Below are 15,824 nucleotides of genomic sequence, written 5' to 3'. Positions count from 1 at the left end.
GTTTAAAAAGGAAATTCAAAACAAAAAAGTAAAAATGTAACTGACTATATGGTTGGGTAAGAGTGTAAGCCCTAAAGCTGATGATTTTGTTTAAGATAACACTGATTTTAATGTGTAATTTCTCACTATAATTAAAATATCAGCCTTATAGTAATACCTCATCATAAAGTATTGATATATTGATATACCAAGCATAGAATATTGGAACAAAACCACTCTGGGCATCAGGAAGCCTTGATCCTAGCCTCACAATGCCCTTAACCACATAAGGGATCATGGATAAATCACTTGACTGTTTTGGGCTTTAGTTTCTTGATGTGTAAATGAGAGGTCTGGACTAAGAAGACATCAATGTCCCTGGTATCTCTCATGTTTTAAGCATCTACTTATGAAATTGATTATCTAGAAGTCAATCTTTTAAATCAATGTCTGTACTGTGATTTATCTCTCTTCCAAAAGAGTGTCATATTTTAAAACTCTGTATGAGTTATTACTATTTTGCTGTATAATACTACTCTGCATTATAGTTTAAGCTATCATTACCTTTAAATCAAATTTCATATAAATTTGAATTTCTCTGGGTCAACGATCCGCCTATCTTGCCACAATCTCATTTCTTGTGTTTTACATTAAAAAGAAATTTAAAAAAAAATTTACCAAAGGATTTGAAGAGGTTTAAATAAGGCCTTCTCACTGAGTTGGTTTTTCACATTACTCAAAGGTCTAAAAGTATATATTAAATTAACCTGAGGTTTCTTTCCTCACCTGATTCTGTGATTACACATTCCTACCACCCTTTGCTGTATTCTATCCTATGTATCTCCTTGCAGGAGTTGTAGTTAAAAATTACAGGAAGATGGTGACATCCTGAAACTGGGGGAGATAAATGTCTGCCTCCTACAGAGACCCATGGTAGGCAAAGATTGATTGGAAATTGTATTCCAAGAAGTTAACTAGACAAGATGAAAATGATCAACCCTTACATAAATGCATGAGTACCATGTTATAGTATAAACGTTTAGCTAGCAAATTCCATTACCTGCCCATGGGTATGGTAAAATATGTATAGGAATACAAAAAGATCAAGTTACACAATGAAATTCTCCTATACCTTTTGAACCCTTATCATATTTTTGCTATATTAAGAACTGTGGAAACTGAATCCCAAACTTCTTTTTGATATGCTATTCAGATTTGAAGGCTGGAAGTCAAGACCCAGGCTACTCTCTGCTTTTCAGCAATCCAATACTAGCAGAATTCTGAAAAGGTAGTTTCACCATTGCCACCCCTGAATAAAAAGGAAAGAGAATAGATGTCAGGTAATATCAACATCAGATGTCACAGGCAGTCATCAGGTTATTCTTTCAGCTGCTTACCAGTGTGACTCCTTTTATGTACCATAAGCACATTGGGCCCAATGCAAACCATGCCACAGACGTCACATTTCAGTTTACCATTCGGAAGCCGGATTCCTCCCTCGCCTTGAAGCTCCTGGACTTTCCTGTTGTCTGCCACCTCGCTGCTTTCAATTAGGGGTTCTTCTAGGCTGCTACCCTCATCATGGCCCCTGATCTCGTCTTCGCGGCTCAGGGGTTTCCTGTCACACTCTTCATCACTCTGCATTTCTAGCTTTACTGAATTTGCTGTAATTTAAAAAGAAGAAAGGAAGACATTTTAAATGCATGTTATGTGTTGTCACCTACATCTCTTTTCCACCCACTGCCATTCTATTAACATGGTTGAGAATGCTATACTAAGTAGAATATAGTCCATCCCCCATGCAATGTTAATACATACTGTGTTCTATGATATTTCCGTGAAGCTCTGGCATGAAAGTGAAGATGGCTTAGGAAAGCTCAAGATCAACTGGTATTGTTATACTTTTGAGTTTGTCACTAAGGCTACTGAGACTGAGGTAGGATTACGAAAAAGACAAGATTAGATACTACTTAACCCACTGAGCTACACCTCTTCTGAATGTAACAATCATTATATATACACTTCTTAGTCTCTGTTTCCCATCAGGGTACTTGCATAAACCTGCTTTTTTTTTTTTCTTTAACATCTTTATTCGAGTATAATTGCTTTACAATGTTGTTAGTTTCTGCTGTATAACAAAGTGAATCAGCTATATGTATACATATATCCCCATATCCCCTCCCTCTTGCCTCTCCCTCCCACCCTCCCTATTCCACCCCTCTAGGTGGTCACAAAGCTTCGAGTTGATCTCCCTGTGCTATGCAGCTGCTTCCCACTAGCTATCGGTTTTACAGATGGTAGTGTATATATGTCAACGCTCCTCTCTCACTTCGTTCCAGCTTACCCTACCCCCTCTCTGTGTCCTCAAGTCCATTCTCTACATCTGCGTCTTTATTCCTATCCTGTCCCTAGGTTCATCAGAACCATATTTTCTTTTTTTTTCTTATATCAAGAGAAACAACTCGGGATCTTAATCCAGCAAATATCTTAGACATATGAAGGCAAACTGTCAAGGCAAATATCGTAAAATCAGACTAAACACATACATTCAGTTGAGAGCTGTATAAATGAAGGGCAGAGTGCACAGACTTCATGTGCTCTTAAGCTACTCTTTTTATTCCTATGTGAAAAAAGTTATCTATGGAACATATTAGTCTGCAAATCAAAGTATTCCAACTTTAATCTATGCACACCAAAAAGCAGTGAATGACAGGAATGGCATAGCATGCATGCACGCACTTGTGACTGTTAAGAAATTCAATGCCTTCTGTTTGCTGTTTTTGGATCATCCCACAGAAAAGTTGGAATTTTGTTAGCACAGCCCTCATTATGGATTGCTGACAGAGTCCTTTCACAAGAGAAACAAGCTTTAAATGAATACCGGTTTTTTATCCAGTGATCTTGAAAATGCCTCAAGAAACCATATCAAAGTTACTGAGCAAAACAAATTATTTGGTATTTCTTGAATAGAGGAACTTTTTTCATAAAAAGGAAGTAAGTTCTTTTTACTGCAATTGTTTTCTTAGAGAAACCACCCCTTCTGTGATTTGTCGTTAGTACTCATGATAGGTAGTACATATTATCAAAATGACTCTTCCCTTTCTCCCTCTTTGGAACTCCCCTGTGAACTACAGGCAGTGTGGTACAATGTGGGGATCACTGGATTTAGTCAGGAGAACTGGCTTTGACATTTACTGCAGTATAATCCTGAACTAATTATTTAACCTCTGAATCTTACGTCTTTCATTTGTGGAGATGAATTCAGATTACAGAATAAAGTTTAAGCAGAATAGTTTAGCTATTAAGAGTGAAGATCCTAGGGGCTTCCCTGGTGGCACAGTGGTTGAGAATCTGCCTGCCTGCCAATGCAGGGGACACGGGTTCGAGCCCTGGTCTGGGAAGATCCCACATGCCATGGAGCAACTAGGCCCGTGAGCCACAACTACTGAGCCTGCGCATCTGGATCCTGTGCTCCGCAAAAAGAGAGGCCGCGATAGTGAGAGGCCCGCGCACTGCGATGAACAGAGGCCCCCGCTCGCCGCAACTAGAGAAAGCCCTTGCACAGAAACGAAGGCCCAACACAGCCAAAGATACTAAATAAATAAATAAAATGTGACACCTTTATAAAAAAAACTTATAATATGTAAACTATCCCAAGTTTACAATAACTTATAGTATGTAAACTTAACTTATAGTATGTTAACTTACAGTATGTAAACTATAATTAACTTATAGTATGTAAACTATAACTTATTAACTTATAGTATGTAAACTATCCCAATTAACTTATAGTATGTAAACTATTAACTTCTTAACTTATAGTATGTAAACTATCCCAATTAACTTATAGTATGTAAACTATTAACTTATTAACTTATAGTATGTAAACTATCCCAAGATCTACAAAGGGATAGACAGTTTTCTTGCCTGATATTTAATAAAATATCTACTCCCTTGAGTTTTACCCTATTTACAAATTAGGACTGCTTTACTGGGTTTTGAGAAGAGTAAAGACAATATTTTTCCATCTTAATATCCCCAGTATGCTAAAGAAATCTGTGACATATAGGAGGTATTTCAGGCAGTATTCCCTGAGGTATTTTACTTGATTTAGAATCTTCTTTAAGCTTTTTAAAAATATGTTTAAAGTATCCATTAACATAGCAACAAAAAATTAATCGTCATAAAGGATAAAAAGTGAAAGTTAAGTCCTTTTCTACCCAAAGGTCACCCATTCTTCAGTTCTGGTCTCAAAAACAACCCCTATCCTTGTCTTCTGTTTAGAACTGTGCGTGTGTATATGTATGTGTGTACGTGTGTGTATATATATTCTCTCTTTTTACACAAATTGGACTGTACAATTTATCTGACTTTAACTTTCCTTTCTTCAATTAACATCTGTTCAATATTTTCCATACACAGAAATCTACACTGTTCTTTCTAATACCTGCATAAAATCTACTTTACAAATATAATTCATTCATCCAGGCTTTTAAGATTACTTCTTGTTTAATGCTATTATAGACACTATTGTATAATACCACACAGAACTGTTAATCTGATAAACAATGGTTATTGTACTTCAGATTTTTAATATGCATTTTTTTATTGTGAATGAAGTTGGGCATCTTTTTCTATGTTTAAATGTGTTTTTTTTTTTTTTTTTTTTTTTGTAAAACTGCCTATCAAAGTTCGTTGCCCATTTTTCTACTAGGTTGTCAGCCTTTCTCACTGAATTTAAATGCTTTATATACTAAGGAACTTAGTGCTGTGTCTGATATGTTGTGCAAAAATTTCGGTTTATCTTTTTACTCTAGGGTTTTTTTTGGCATGTATGCTAATTTTACATTTTGAAGTTTTTACATTTTGAAGTTTTTACATTTTGAATTTTTAACATTTTCAATTATGGCTTCTGGATTCTGTGTCTTGCTTCAGTAGATTTTTCCATATTCCAAGAAATTTTTCCATATTTTTTCTGAGGAGGAAAATTTTTCTAATTCATGTAAAATACTATTGGTTACCCTATGTAGTCCCACATTTCATCCACAATTGTCAGTCATTTAAAAGAAGTATTAAGAAGAAAACAAATGAAAAGTATGACTTTATGCAGCATGATTTCACGTACCAGCCTGTGAGCAAATTTTCCCGCACATTTAAGTGATGTCCTAAAGATCACAAACTTCGCAGCAATGCCATCATTTACATTCCTGAACTAGTCAATATCTGATAAGCTACCTTTAATGAGTATAAGGTCTACTAGCATTTCATTTCGAGAACTGAAGAAATGTATACCTAAAAGAGTGGATTTTGGGTCTGAAACTATAGGCCTCTTAAATTTCAAAACAGTACAAAATTATGAAGGATATGACTTGATGTTACACTAAAGTATCATCTTTTCCCTAGTGAGAATATTATAATATGGACATCAAAACATAGTATCAAACATGGGTAAATATGACATTTAACAATTTATTGGGTATTAAAATTATACTTAGAATTTCTATCCACAGAAGAATATACTTGAAATGAATATCCAAAAAAAAATATGTTTATTAGCACTGAAATACAGAAAAAGTGGAAAATTATAGTCATCTTTTATCTAACAATATTATACTCTAAGGAATTATATGTTTGCCATGTATGGATGTGTACACACTATTACTGTAGTAAATAGAGTATATTTATTGATATAGTAAATCAATAAAATGAAACACATTTTATTACATACATAGCATAGATTAAGTTTTGCATTAATATGATGGCCTATATACAAACAAAATTCCATTCTAATTAATTTTTAACCCATCCTACTAAAATTAAGTTGAAATTCTAGGACAAAAAGTGATTACTTAAAGTTGTCTGAATTTTAACTGTTAAATAGAAAAAATTTCCCTACTCAAAGAACATAAAAGAAATTCTCCTATGATTTATTTTTACTGTTTAGGATGTTTCTAATTAACACAGAGCACCTAATATTTTAACTCATTAATGATTAAATTCAAATGTCTGGTAAACTTATACTCTAAATTATAATTTATATATTAATAAATGAGTTATATCATAATTATTTGTAGTTACAATATATAAAGCTATTATATTAATCATTGTATAATAATCATAGTGCATGAGTTACCAAATCTTTAAATTTCAACTCTTCATATAATACTTCTTTTACAATTTGGTTAACAGAAAGGTATCCTCATAAATGGCTAATTTCTATGAAGATAAGAACCTCAACCAATAAGACACAAGGACCAAAATGGAATTCTCTTTAAAACTCATTGAACCAGCAAATATTTATTGTTTGCCTAATACTTTGCTAAAAGTGATTGATTATGAAGGTTTAAGACTAAAAGCTGAAGAATATTTTTCACTTAAATAAGAAACCTATATTAGCAGGATGGTATATACCCAGGTCATGAAAGAGTTTATGAGTAAAAGTACAAGAAATATTTTACTAACATGTAATTTGAATTTATTGAACTAAATAGTACATAAATGTGAAGAAGCTTTTCCTTAGAAATTGGACATTTCCTATTTTTTACTCCATAACTTCACCAAATTACCCACTTATGCAAGGTGGCATATGATTTTGCAATGTCTGGCACCTGATGGCTTCAAATAATACAAAATTCTCAATTTTTAAAATTTGGGGGAAAAGATCATTTTTTACACATATGGTGAAGTATATCCAGTTAATTTTGAATTACCAAATTGAAGGGATAAATTATATCCTCATCCTTAGAATGAGGTTTTCACAGATAATCCTATATTTTTTAAAATGTCGTTTTGAAAAATCATAGTAACCAGAACCTAAAATATCATTATTAAAATATTTTTTAAATCTAAATTAAACTTTATACAACTTAAAACTTTATTATTAGTATGAGTTGATTCTACTAATCCACGAACAGATTATTGAAATTTCCTAGCCAGGAAAATAATGCAAAGGGACTATGATTTATTTGCTGTATTTGAAAGGATACAATATTTATTGATCTTATGTAGTATAAAATAGGCCTTCTAGATTAATTACTATCCACTTAGTGATTTGTTTAATCTCCAAATTATATTTTTCAACTCTTAATTTTTAAAGGAAGCAAATACTATGGGAGTTAAATATTTCTTTCACAGTGCTAATAATAAAAGAGAGCTAAAATGCCATTCTTATCAAACTGGGAAAAAAATCTTTCAGGTGTGATGTATAAGTGGACTTTCATATGCTTGGTTTCTGTTGTGTGAACATTCAAGAGGACACTTAAGGGGTGTTATTACTTATAAGCATTAATTTCTCCAGGGCTATGCCAGATACTTGAAACGGTGTTATACACACTAATTGAATCAATATGTCTATCTAATAATCTGTTGAAGTTGCTTCTGAGCTAATACAACTCTCTCTCATTTAAACTTTCAAAAAAGAAACACCAAACATGATTAAATCCACGTTAACAGCCCAGCAGCTGTTTAAATAATGTGTTAAAAAAACAAACTGCTTTCAAAACTCTGATGTAAAGCACAATTATTTACTAATGAACTTACAACCATCTAAACAATGAAAGTAAAATTCTCACAACAAAAACTATATTAAGGTATGTGCAATCATTTTTCAACAAATTTCCTCAACAAAATTTCACACAATATAAAAACTTTGTTCCTTTTAACTGTGAGTAAATAAATGCATAAGTCTTGCAAAACAGCTGCCTCATAACATCCTTAAAGTATTCGTTTTAGAAATGGTTGGACAAGTGTAGACACTGGTGTCAGTGAACTGCAGCTGAGCCATTTGTAGGTAGCATTCTGTCTTCACATCACATCACCTCATTTTCTCGTTCTACCCCCACTCTCTCCTTTCCCCAATATAGTTAGACTATGTATTCCTTAAACCTAGTAGGGTAATAGATCAAGACAGTGCTGGTTTCTGAAATATGACTACTATTCTAAAAACAGTGTAAGAAGAAAGTTACTCTGCACCTGATTGCAGGAAAGCAGGGTCTTTACCTTCCTTTCTGCCACTTAACTAGTTCTGGGACCTTTGGGGAAATTTGTTTATTTTGACTCAGCCACCTGCATCACCTGAAATATGGGAAAAAATGACACTTGATACTCCTGAAAACAGCAGGCTAGACAAAAGTCTCTTTACACTAAGGATTTAGAATCCTTTTCATAATAATAATAATAGAAAAATAACAACTTACTGTAATTCTTCATGATTTAAAAAATTCATATTGTCTCATTTGATACTCAGAACCACAGTGGATTGTAGGTAGGGCAAACACAGAGAAACAAACGGAGGCATGGTTGTTAAATAACCTCCCCAAGGATGCAAAGGTAGTAAATGTGAGCCTGATATCAACTCAAGATCTTCTGTCTCTTAGCTTCGCATCTTCCTATGACATGATACTGCCTCTCCAATTAAACAAGTAACTAATATTAGTATTATATTTAGGACAAATACCAGTCCTGGGCAAATAGATCTTTCAGATGTTATAAAACTGTGTCCATCAGTTGAAGAGGATACCAGGAATTCAAGACCCCATCAGTCAGATAAAATAAAAAAGTTTCCACAAACTGAACTACAGAATTAATACTTTCTATCAAGTCTGGGATGCATATGCCCACTCAAAAGAACTACTTTCTTATTTTTAGATTTGCTTTGGTCTTAAGGCAGGGGTAGGTCCATGTAGTACAACTAATTCCTGAAGAATCTGCCAATATTCAATCATTTTCCTGATCCTTTTTCTATATTCCTTGTCATGCTATGACTTATCAGTGGTAGGTAAAGACAGCCATTTGAGGAAAAAATCAATATAATCTCTAAACCAACAGTTACGGAGGATGGCATTTTAGGACTTCCTTTGTCACATTTTGGCAGTCTTGTGTCAATTTTTTTTACAAAGATAAATCATACCTATGAGTAGCTCATGCAGTATTTCATTTACATTCAAAGAGACCTTCACAACAAAATAAATACCAAAAAAGTATCCTCTCTACCTCCTTGGGAAAAAAAGTAAAACTAAGGAGCCTAGACATCTCACTCCCTAATGGTCTCCCACAATGCATGCAACCATAAACAGCATGCCCATCACCAGACTACCCATCTTTAATGACCAGCACAGTGGCACCACTGTAGCCCAAGGATGAAGTTTCTGTTTTCTGGCAGACAACTAGTTCATGAGAAATGTACAACGTGGAGAAAATAAGCCTAGTTTAAATAGAAATGCCACAGGCAAACAACAGTCTATCCCTTTATCCATCCTTTAAATGAATGATTGCATTTGCCAAGTTCTAGAGATTCAATATGTGCCATGTCTTGCATATCCAACTCCTTTTTTGTGCATTTTCGGGGGCAACACAGAACTTCTTTAAGATTCCCCATGCCTTCTCACCTGGAACAATTTCAACAACTTTCTAGCTGGGTCTCTTTTCAGTTTTTTTTGCCACACTCTACTCCCCCAATTCATCGTATGTTCAGTTTTTAGATTAATTTTCCTGAAGCAGAGCTCATATTGCTCTTCTAAATGTCTTCCATGACTGCTCACTGCCTACAAATTAAATACAAAGGTGCTGGTATGGACTTTAAGGACCATCACAGCACAGTTCCATCATTGCTCTTGGCCATATGTCCTACTAGTCCCTTAGTTATTCATACTTTTTCCAGTCATTTTCTAGTCATTATTCCTGGAACTTATCCTATACATCTCTACTTATTTTTTCCTCCCTGGCCCCTATTATTATTTTCTGGAATCTTTCCCCTACTTCTGTCAATATCAGCATACATTCGAAGCTGACTTATCTTCCACCTTTTTTCAGGAAGTGTTTCCTGAGCACAAAGACACATTACAGTGATTTCATTAGTATATTTGCCTTAACTCTATGCTCCCTATGGTGTAAGAGTTTTGAAAAGAAATGCTATCTTTATTCACAATTGTAAAACCATCTTTCCCTTACACATACCAGGCATTCAATAAATGTTTGTTGAACTGCCGTTGCTGATTTACCTACCATACTTCTTTTTTAAGTTACATAGGCTATGAATAAATTAACCACAAGTGACAAATAATTATCACAGAATTAGGTTTTAAGTACAAAACATCATCAACATAACATTAACTAAAGGACCACTGTATAAAAGGAAAGACTTTAGGTGCATTACATGCATCACCTGCTATTAATCATGACAGCTGCTCTGTGAAGTATACAATAGTACCCTCATTTTACAGATGAGAAAACTAAAGCTCAGAATGGGTGAAGTAACATGTCCAAGTCACACATCTATTCAGAGCCAGATCTGAAATTAGAACCAAGAACTGATGACCAAATTCTTGCTATGTCCCCTATGTCACCAAAAGCAAAACAGTTACTAGTTACCAGTAAAGAAAAAAGGATGTCAGTATGTTAAAGAAGAGTAACTTTGAATCGATGTGTGCCATCTGACATTTTCTTTACTGCATGTTGAATACAGGTGTAGTAGTTTGCCAGCTTTGAGTAAAGAGAAATTTGTCTGAGAGCCTGTTTTGGAGGAAGACCAGCTTCCACTGCCAGATTTTCTGAGCATGGATTTTATTTCATATAAGAGCAATCTAGTTTGAACTGGTGTTTGGCAACCATCTGCTTAACATAACTGTGGGAGGTTTGTGAAGCAAATTACATTGTGAAGTTCTCTCTTTAATAAGGGGAGTACAAAATTGTTAACCAAACTTCTGTAAGAAGTAAAATCATTACTATAAAATCCAGCTGAGTGGGCATATTCCCGAAGGGACCCAAACATTAGATTGCCAGAGGTCACTGAGGACGTTTAAACCAGGTCAGAAGGCAGTGCTGCCGGCTCGCTAAAGAGAAAGAGATAAGAAATGGAGCAGGGTTTCTGTTACGGAGCAAGGGCAACAGAAGGAAGAACCAAAGCCAGGCGATGCACTTCAACAGCTTTACTGAGCCTCTGAACTGAAGTGACAGAGGAACCCAACAGCTTTCCATACCCTGGGTTCAAATATCCCTGGTTGCCAAAATCTGGAACAAACATCAAGGCTACAGAAATTCTTTCCCTGATGTTCTTCCATAAACCCTTCACTATTTGTGTGAAATAAAGAGAGTCAACATTTGGCCCCAAGATGCAGGATTGTTTGGTTAAAAATGTATAATCAAGAAAACGTATCAAGTAGTAGCAAAAAAGAGGAAATTTGTAGTTGTGATTAAGAAAAATGAATCTGAACAACCACCCAGCAAATTTTATTTCTGCAGTGTAGCAGCGGCAATGTTTTTTGCAATGTTCATACCTGTTTCCTACCCCTAATGAATAGACACTTTAGTGAGTCATATAGAGTGCATTTGTTAAAAGGTAAAAAAAAATAATTACAAAGCAACATAGGAGGTACTAGGTGAATAATGGAAATGCTGGATTAGAATACCTGTGTTTAAGTACTTTACATATGTGAACATTAAGAAGTAATTTAACACGCCTCTGTTTCCTACCATGTAAACTGGGAATAATATCCTCTATATAAAAGTCAAAAAATTGGGGAAGCATAGTCAGTTAGTGCAAGCAGTTAGAGCCTATGGCTAAAAGACTCAGTACCCTCGGGTTTAAGGCCAGGCCCTTTCATTTATTAGCCACGTGACCTTAAGAAACCTCAAGAAACCTCCCTCAGTCTCATTTTTCTCATCTATAAAATCAAGAAAATGATATTACCTGCCCCCTAGGGCTGTTCTGAGTATTAAGTACAATTGTATATACAACATCCTTACAGCTATTTTACTTCTTATTAATAGAGCTACCATATGAAAGCATATCATAAAATGTAGGACATCAAACAAAGGTAACGGGGGGGGGGGTATGTTTACTCCTGGGAAGCATGGGGATGACAGAGAAGGCTTCACGAAGTAAGTGGCATTTAAGATAGTACTTACAGGTTGGATATGCTTTATATAATAAAGAGAAGACAGATGGCACTCAAGAAGGGGGGCGAGCATGAAGAGAAAAGAAAGATGCATGAATACATGTTGGTTTTGAGTGACACCATTTTTTTCTGGAATGCATATATTCAATGGGTAACATAAATAGAAAATATTTTAAAATCAAAGTTTAAAATAGAGTAAGGCACAAGGGAATTAATGCTTGTAGGTAGTAATTTCAAAGATGAGTGCTGTCAACTTATTAACAGACTGTTTCAACAACCACAGTATGAAAGAGGGATCTCCTTAGAATTTATTCATTCATCCATTCAAAATTACTCACTGAGCACCTGCTCTGTGTCAGGTACCACAACGCAGTATTGAATAGGACAGATATGGTCCCTGCTTTCATGGCACTTGTGAAATTTATGCATATATGTATATATGTATATATATATATTTTTTTGCTTTTATATATAGGTAACTGTGCACAGTAAAATATTATGATGTGAAATACAATGACTTGAAAGCCCTTGCCCCAGCATATGCTACTACTATAAAATCTCAGTTCAAAATGCAGAGCATAAGTAATCAAGAAATACTCTCATAAGATCACTATTTCAAAAAGACAGCTTTTTCTGAATTGTAAGTAGTTACTTTAAGCAGTCATCGATCTGTGAAACAAAGTTTTGATTATTCAATGCGTTGTCCTTCTCCATTTCTAGAACATCCTTTAGCCAGCTTTCTAAAGCTCATACCTAAAGTATATGAAACATACTTAAAATGATGACATAGTTCTATGTATCATAGGAAGCAAATTAAACAGGTCTGATATCATTAAGGGGCATACAAATAGCTTGTCTTAGCTTGTAAAAGTAAGCTAATACACTTATTAGATGCAAAGGAGCCCCTTACTCATTTAAAAAATACTTTCTTTTAAATACTTGATATTTTCTAATCATATTATAAGTAGACTAAAAGTTACACAAACTGAGTTTTATTTCTCCTTAAGTTATGATTTTGTGCTGATCTCACATCTCTGTCACCTGTAATTGGACGGGTTACCTTCTAAGAGACTTAGCTTCCTCATCTGTGAAACCTAGATAATGCTACTTATTTGTGCAGCTAAAATAATTAAGAGCCTACCTGCCTGAGGCCATGATTCTTGAGGTCCCTTCAGTCTGTGGTATATGTGATTCCAGGATACAAGCAAACTATACTTGAAATTTTATGTAAAAAACGATTTGTGTAATCAGTAATAATAATCAGCTACTTAGTATCTAAATATAATTTTCTTTATACAAAAAATCATTGCCAAAACTGATGTCAAGGAACTTACCCCCAACGTTTTCTTTTAGGAGTTTTACAGTTTGAGGTTTTAAATTTAAGTCTGCAATCCATTTTGAATGCATTTCTGTACAGGGAGTAAGACAGTGGTCCAGCTTCATTATGTTGCATGTGGCTGTCCAGTTCTCCCAGCACCACTTATTGAAGAGACTATCTTTGACCCATGTCTGTTCTTGGCTCCTCTGTTGTAAATTAACTGACCATATATGAATGGGCTTTTTTCTGGACTATTTTACTTTCATCTGTGTCTATTTTTATGTTAATATCACACTGTTTGGATCACTATAGCTTTGTAATATAGTTTGAAATCAAGAATTGTAATGTCTCCAGCTTTGCTGTTCTTTCTCAAAGATTGCTTTAGCTATTCAGGGTCCTTTGTGGCTCAATACAAATTTTACGATTTTTTTTTCTCTTTCTGTGAAAAGTGACATTGGAATTTTGATAGGGATTGAATTGAATCTGTAGAATCCTTTGGGTTGTATGAATATTTTAACAATATTATTCTTCCAATCCATGAACACAAAATATTTTTCCATTTATTTGTGTCTTCTTCAATTTCTTTCATCAGTGTTTTATACTTTTCAGTATACAGATCTTTCACCTCCTTGGTTAAATTTATTCCTAAGTATTTCCTTTTTTGATGTAATTATAAATGGTATTGTTTTCTTAACTTCTCTAATAGTTCATTGTTAGTGTATACAAATGCAACTGATTCTTGTATACTGATCTTGTACCCTGCAACTTTACTAAATTTGTTTGTTAGTTCTAACAGTTTTTAGGTGAGTCTTTAGGGTGTTCTATATATAATATCATGTCATCTGCAAATAGAGACAATTTTACTTCTTTCTTTCTGATTTGGATGCCTTTTACTTCTTTCTCTTGCATAATAGCCAAAATATGGAAACAACTTAAGGTGTCTTTCAATGAATGAATGGATAAAGAAGACATGGAATATAAATACAACGGAATATTATTCAGCCATAATAAAGAAGAAAATCCTATGTTTGTGACAATATGGATGAACCTCGAGGGCTTTATGCTAAATGAAATAAGCCAGAAAGAGAACAACAAATACTGCATGGTATCACTTATATGTGGAATCTAAAATAAGTCAAACTCATAGAAATAGAGAGTAGAAATGTGTGTTGCCAGGGGCTGGAAGGAGGGGAAAATAGGAAAAGGTTAGTAAAAGGGTACAAACTTTCAGCTATAAGGTAAATAAGGTCTGAGTATCTAATGTGTAACATAGTAACTATACTTGATAACACTTTTTTGTTTAATTACAATTTTCAAAGAGTGTAGAACTTACATGTTCTCACACACTCAAAAATGATAAATGTGTGAGGCATGGACTGTTTATTAACTACATGGAAGGAATCCTTTCGCAATGTATACATATATCAATTCATCACAATGTATACTTTAAATATCTTACAGTTTTGTCAATTATATTTCAATAAAGCTGAAAGAAATTCAGGAAGCTTTTAAAAATAAATAAATTTCTTTATACAAAATATGTTCCTAGGTTTGGGGTTCAGACAAAAATCTTACTTTTAGATCATATATTTAAAACCTCTGGGTTTAAAACAGCATCCCTAAGTCTACCCATTAATGAATTTCTGAAGGTCACAGGTAAGAGCATGTTTAAATGTGAATACATGTATTTATACATATACATAATATATATACTGAAAACCTAGTTGGTATGTGTGCAGGATATTCTTTATTAAGCAATAAATGTTAGCTACTTAAGCAGAAGATAGTGTAATGTGATGAGTGTGCCATCCCCATGTGTTTCCTTCAGGTGAATACTTGGCTGGCATCCAGAAGGGGAAAAAAAAAGCAAAACAAACACAACATATTCAAAACTTAAAAAAAAAAAAAAAAAGAGTGCTACAACCTTCACAGAAAGCACAAAGTCCTTGATTCAAATAATGCTATAAAGACTCTTGAAATTTTCCTCTTTTCTACCGTGTCCCTGTCAGGATGTGAACCCTGCCATTATGTATAGCTTGCGGCTATTTGCAGGTTTCCTCCCCAACTGGCACTAAGAGGCAAATTGCAGGTTTCCAGGGAGGGGGAAATGTGTGACAGTAGGGATCCCTCAGCACTTCACATGGACTCTACAAGCCCAGTGATACCAGCTACCTTGCTCCCTGTGATAACCGGCCACCAGGTTTCATAGGTTAAATTTCTGAAAGTAATACAAGTTGTTACTTTTAGAAGCCTAGAGTTTTTCTTTGCTTGAACTATTACAAGGCATTTTACTTCTTTTCCACCTTCAAAATGGGTGAAATTATTTCTGGGGCACAAGATTACCCAAATCTATGATTTCTGTCACATGCATCTCACAGCTCACTGTCCTCTTCCACATTCCTAGTAGGCTGCCTCTGTGCAAGGCAGCACATGCTTACCAAAAGCACCTCATTCTGTGGAAGCTGTCAGCAATTACTGCGATGAACTTTAAATCTTTTTCCTCTAACTACTGGAGTATTCCAGAAATAATGACACAACTTCTCCCTGTTTTAAAATGTCAAGCTGACCACTCAGAAATTCAAGCTACGTTTCTCCAGGAAGGCCCAAATGATAAGACATTTTATGAGCCTTCC

The 15,824-nt window shown here is 34.5% G+C and overlaps 1 protein-coding gene across 3 annotated transcripts in view; it reads right to left on the bottom strand.

Annotated features, from left to right (window-relative positions):
* IKZF2 (IKAROS family zinc finger 2) overlaps positions 1–15,824 on the bottom strand; it is a 165,682-nt gene that overhangs the window by 64,201 nt on the left and 85,657 nt on the right. For 2 of the 3 annotated variants that reach the window (XM_060106262.1, XM_060106263.1), the window contains exon 3: positions 1,455–1,643. In XM_060106262.1, coding sequence (XP_059962245.1) covers positions 1,455–1,643 — 189 coding nt within the window. Of the gene's footprint in view, positions 1–1,376; positions 1,644–15,824 lie in introns of all 3 variants that reach the window. The other variant, XM_060106264.1, reaches the window with a different exon arrangement.

This window comes from Mesoplodon densirostris, chromosome 8, assembly GCF_025265405.1.
Source record: "Mesoplodon densirostris isolate mMesDen1 chromosome 8, mMesDen1 primary haplotype, whole genome shotgun sequence".
NCBI lineage: Eukaryota > Metazoa > Chordata > Mammalia > Artiodactyla > Ziphiidae > Mesoplodon > Mesoplodon densirostris.
The sequence above is the reverse complement of the archived record's forward strand: the minus strand, read 5'-3'. Positions and strand labels throughout refer to the sequence as shown.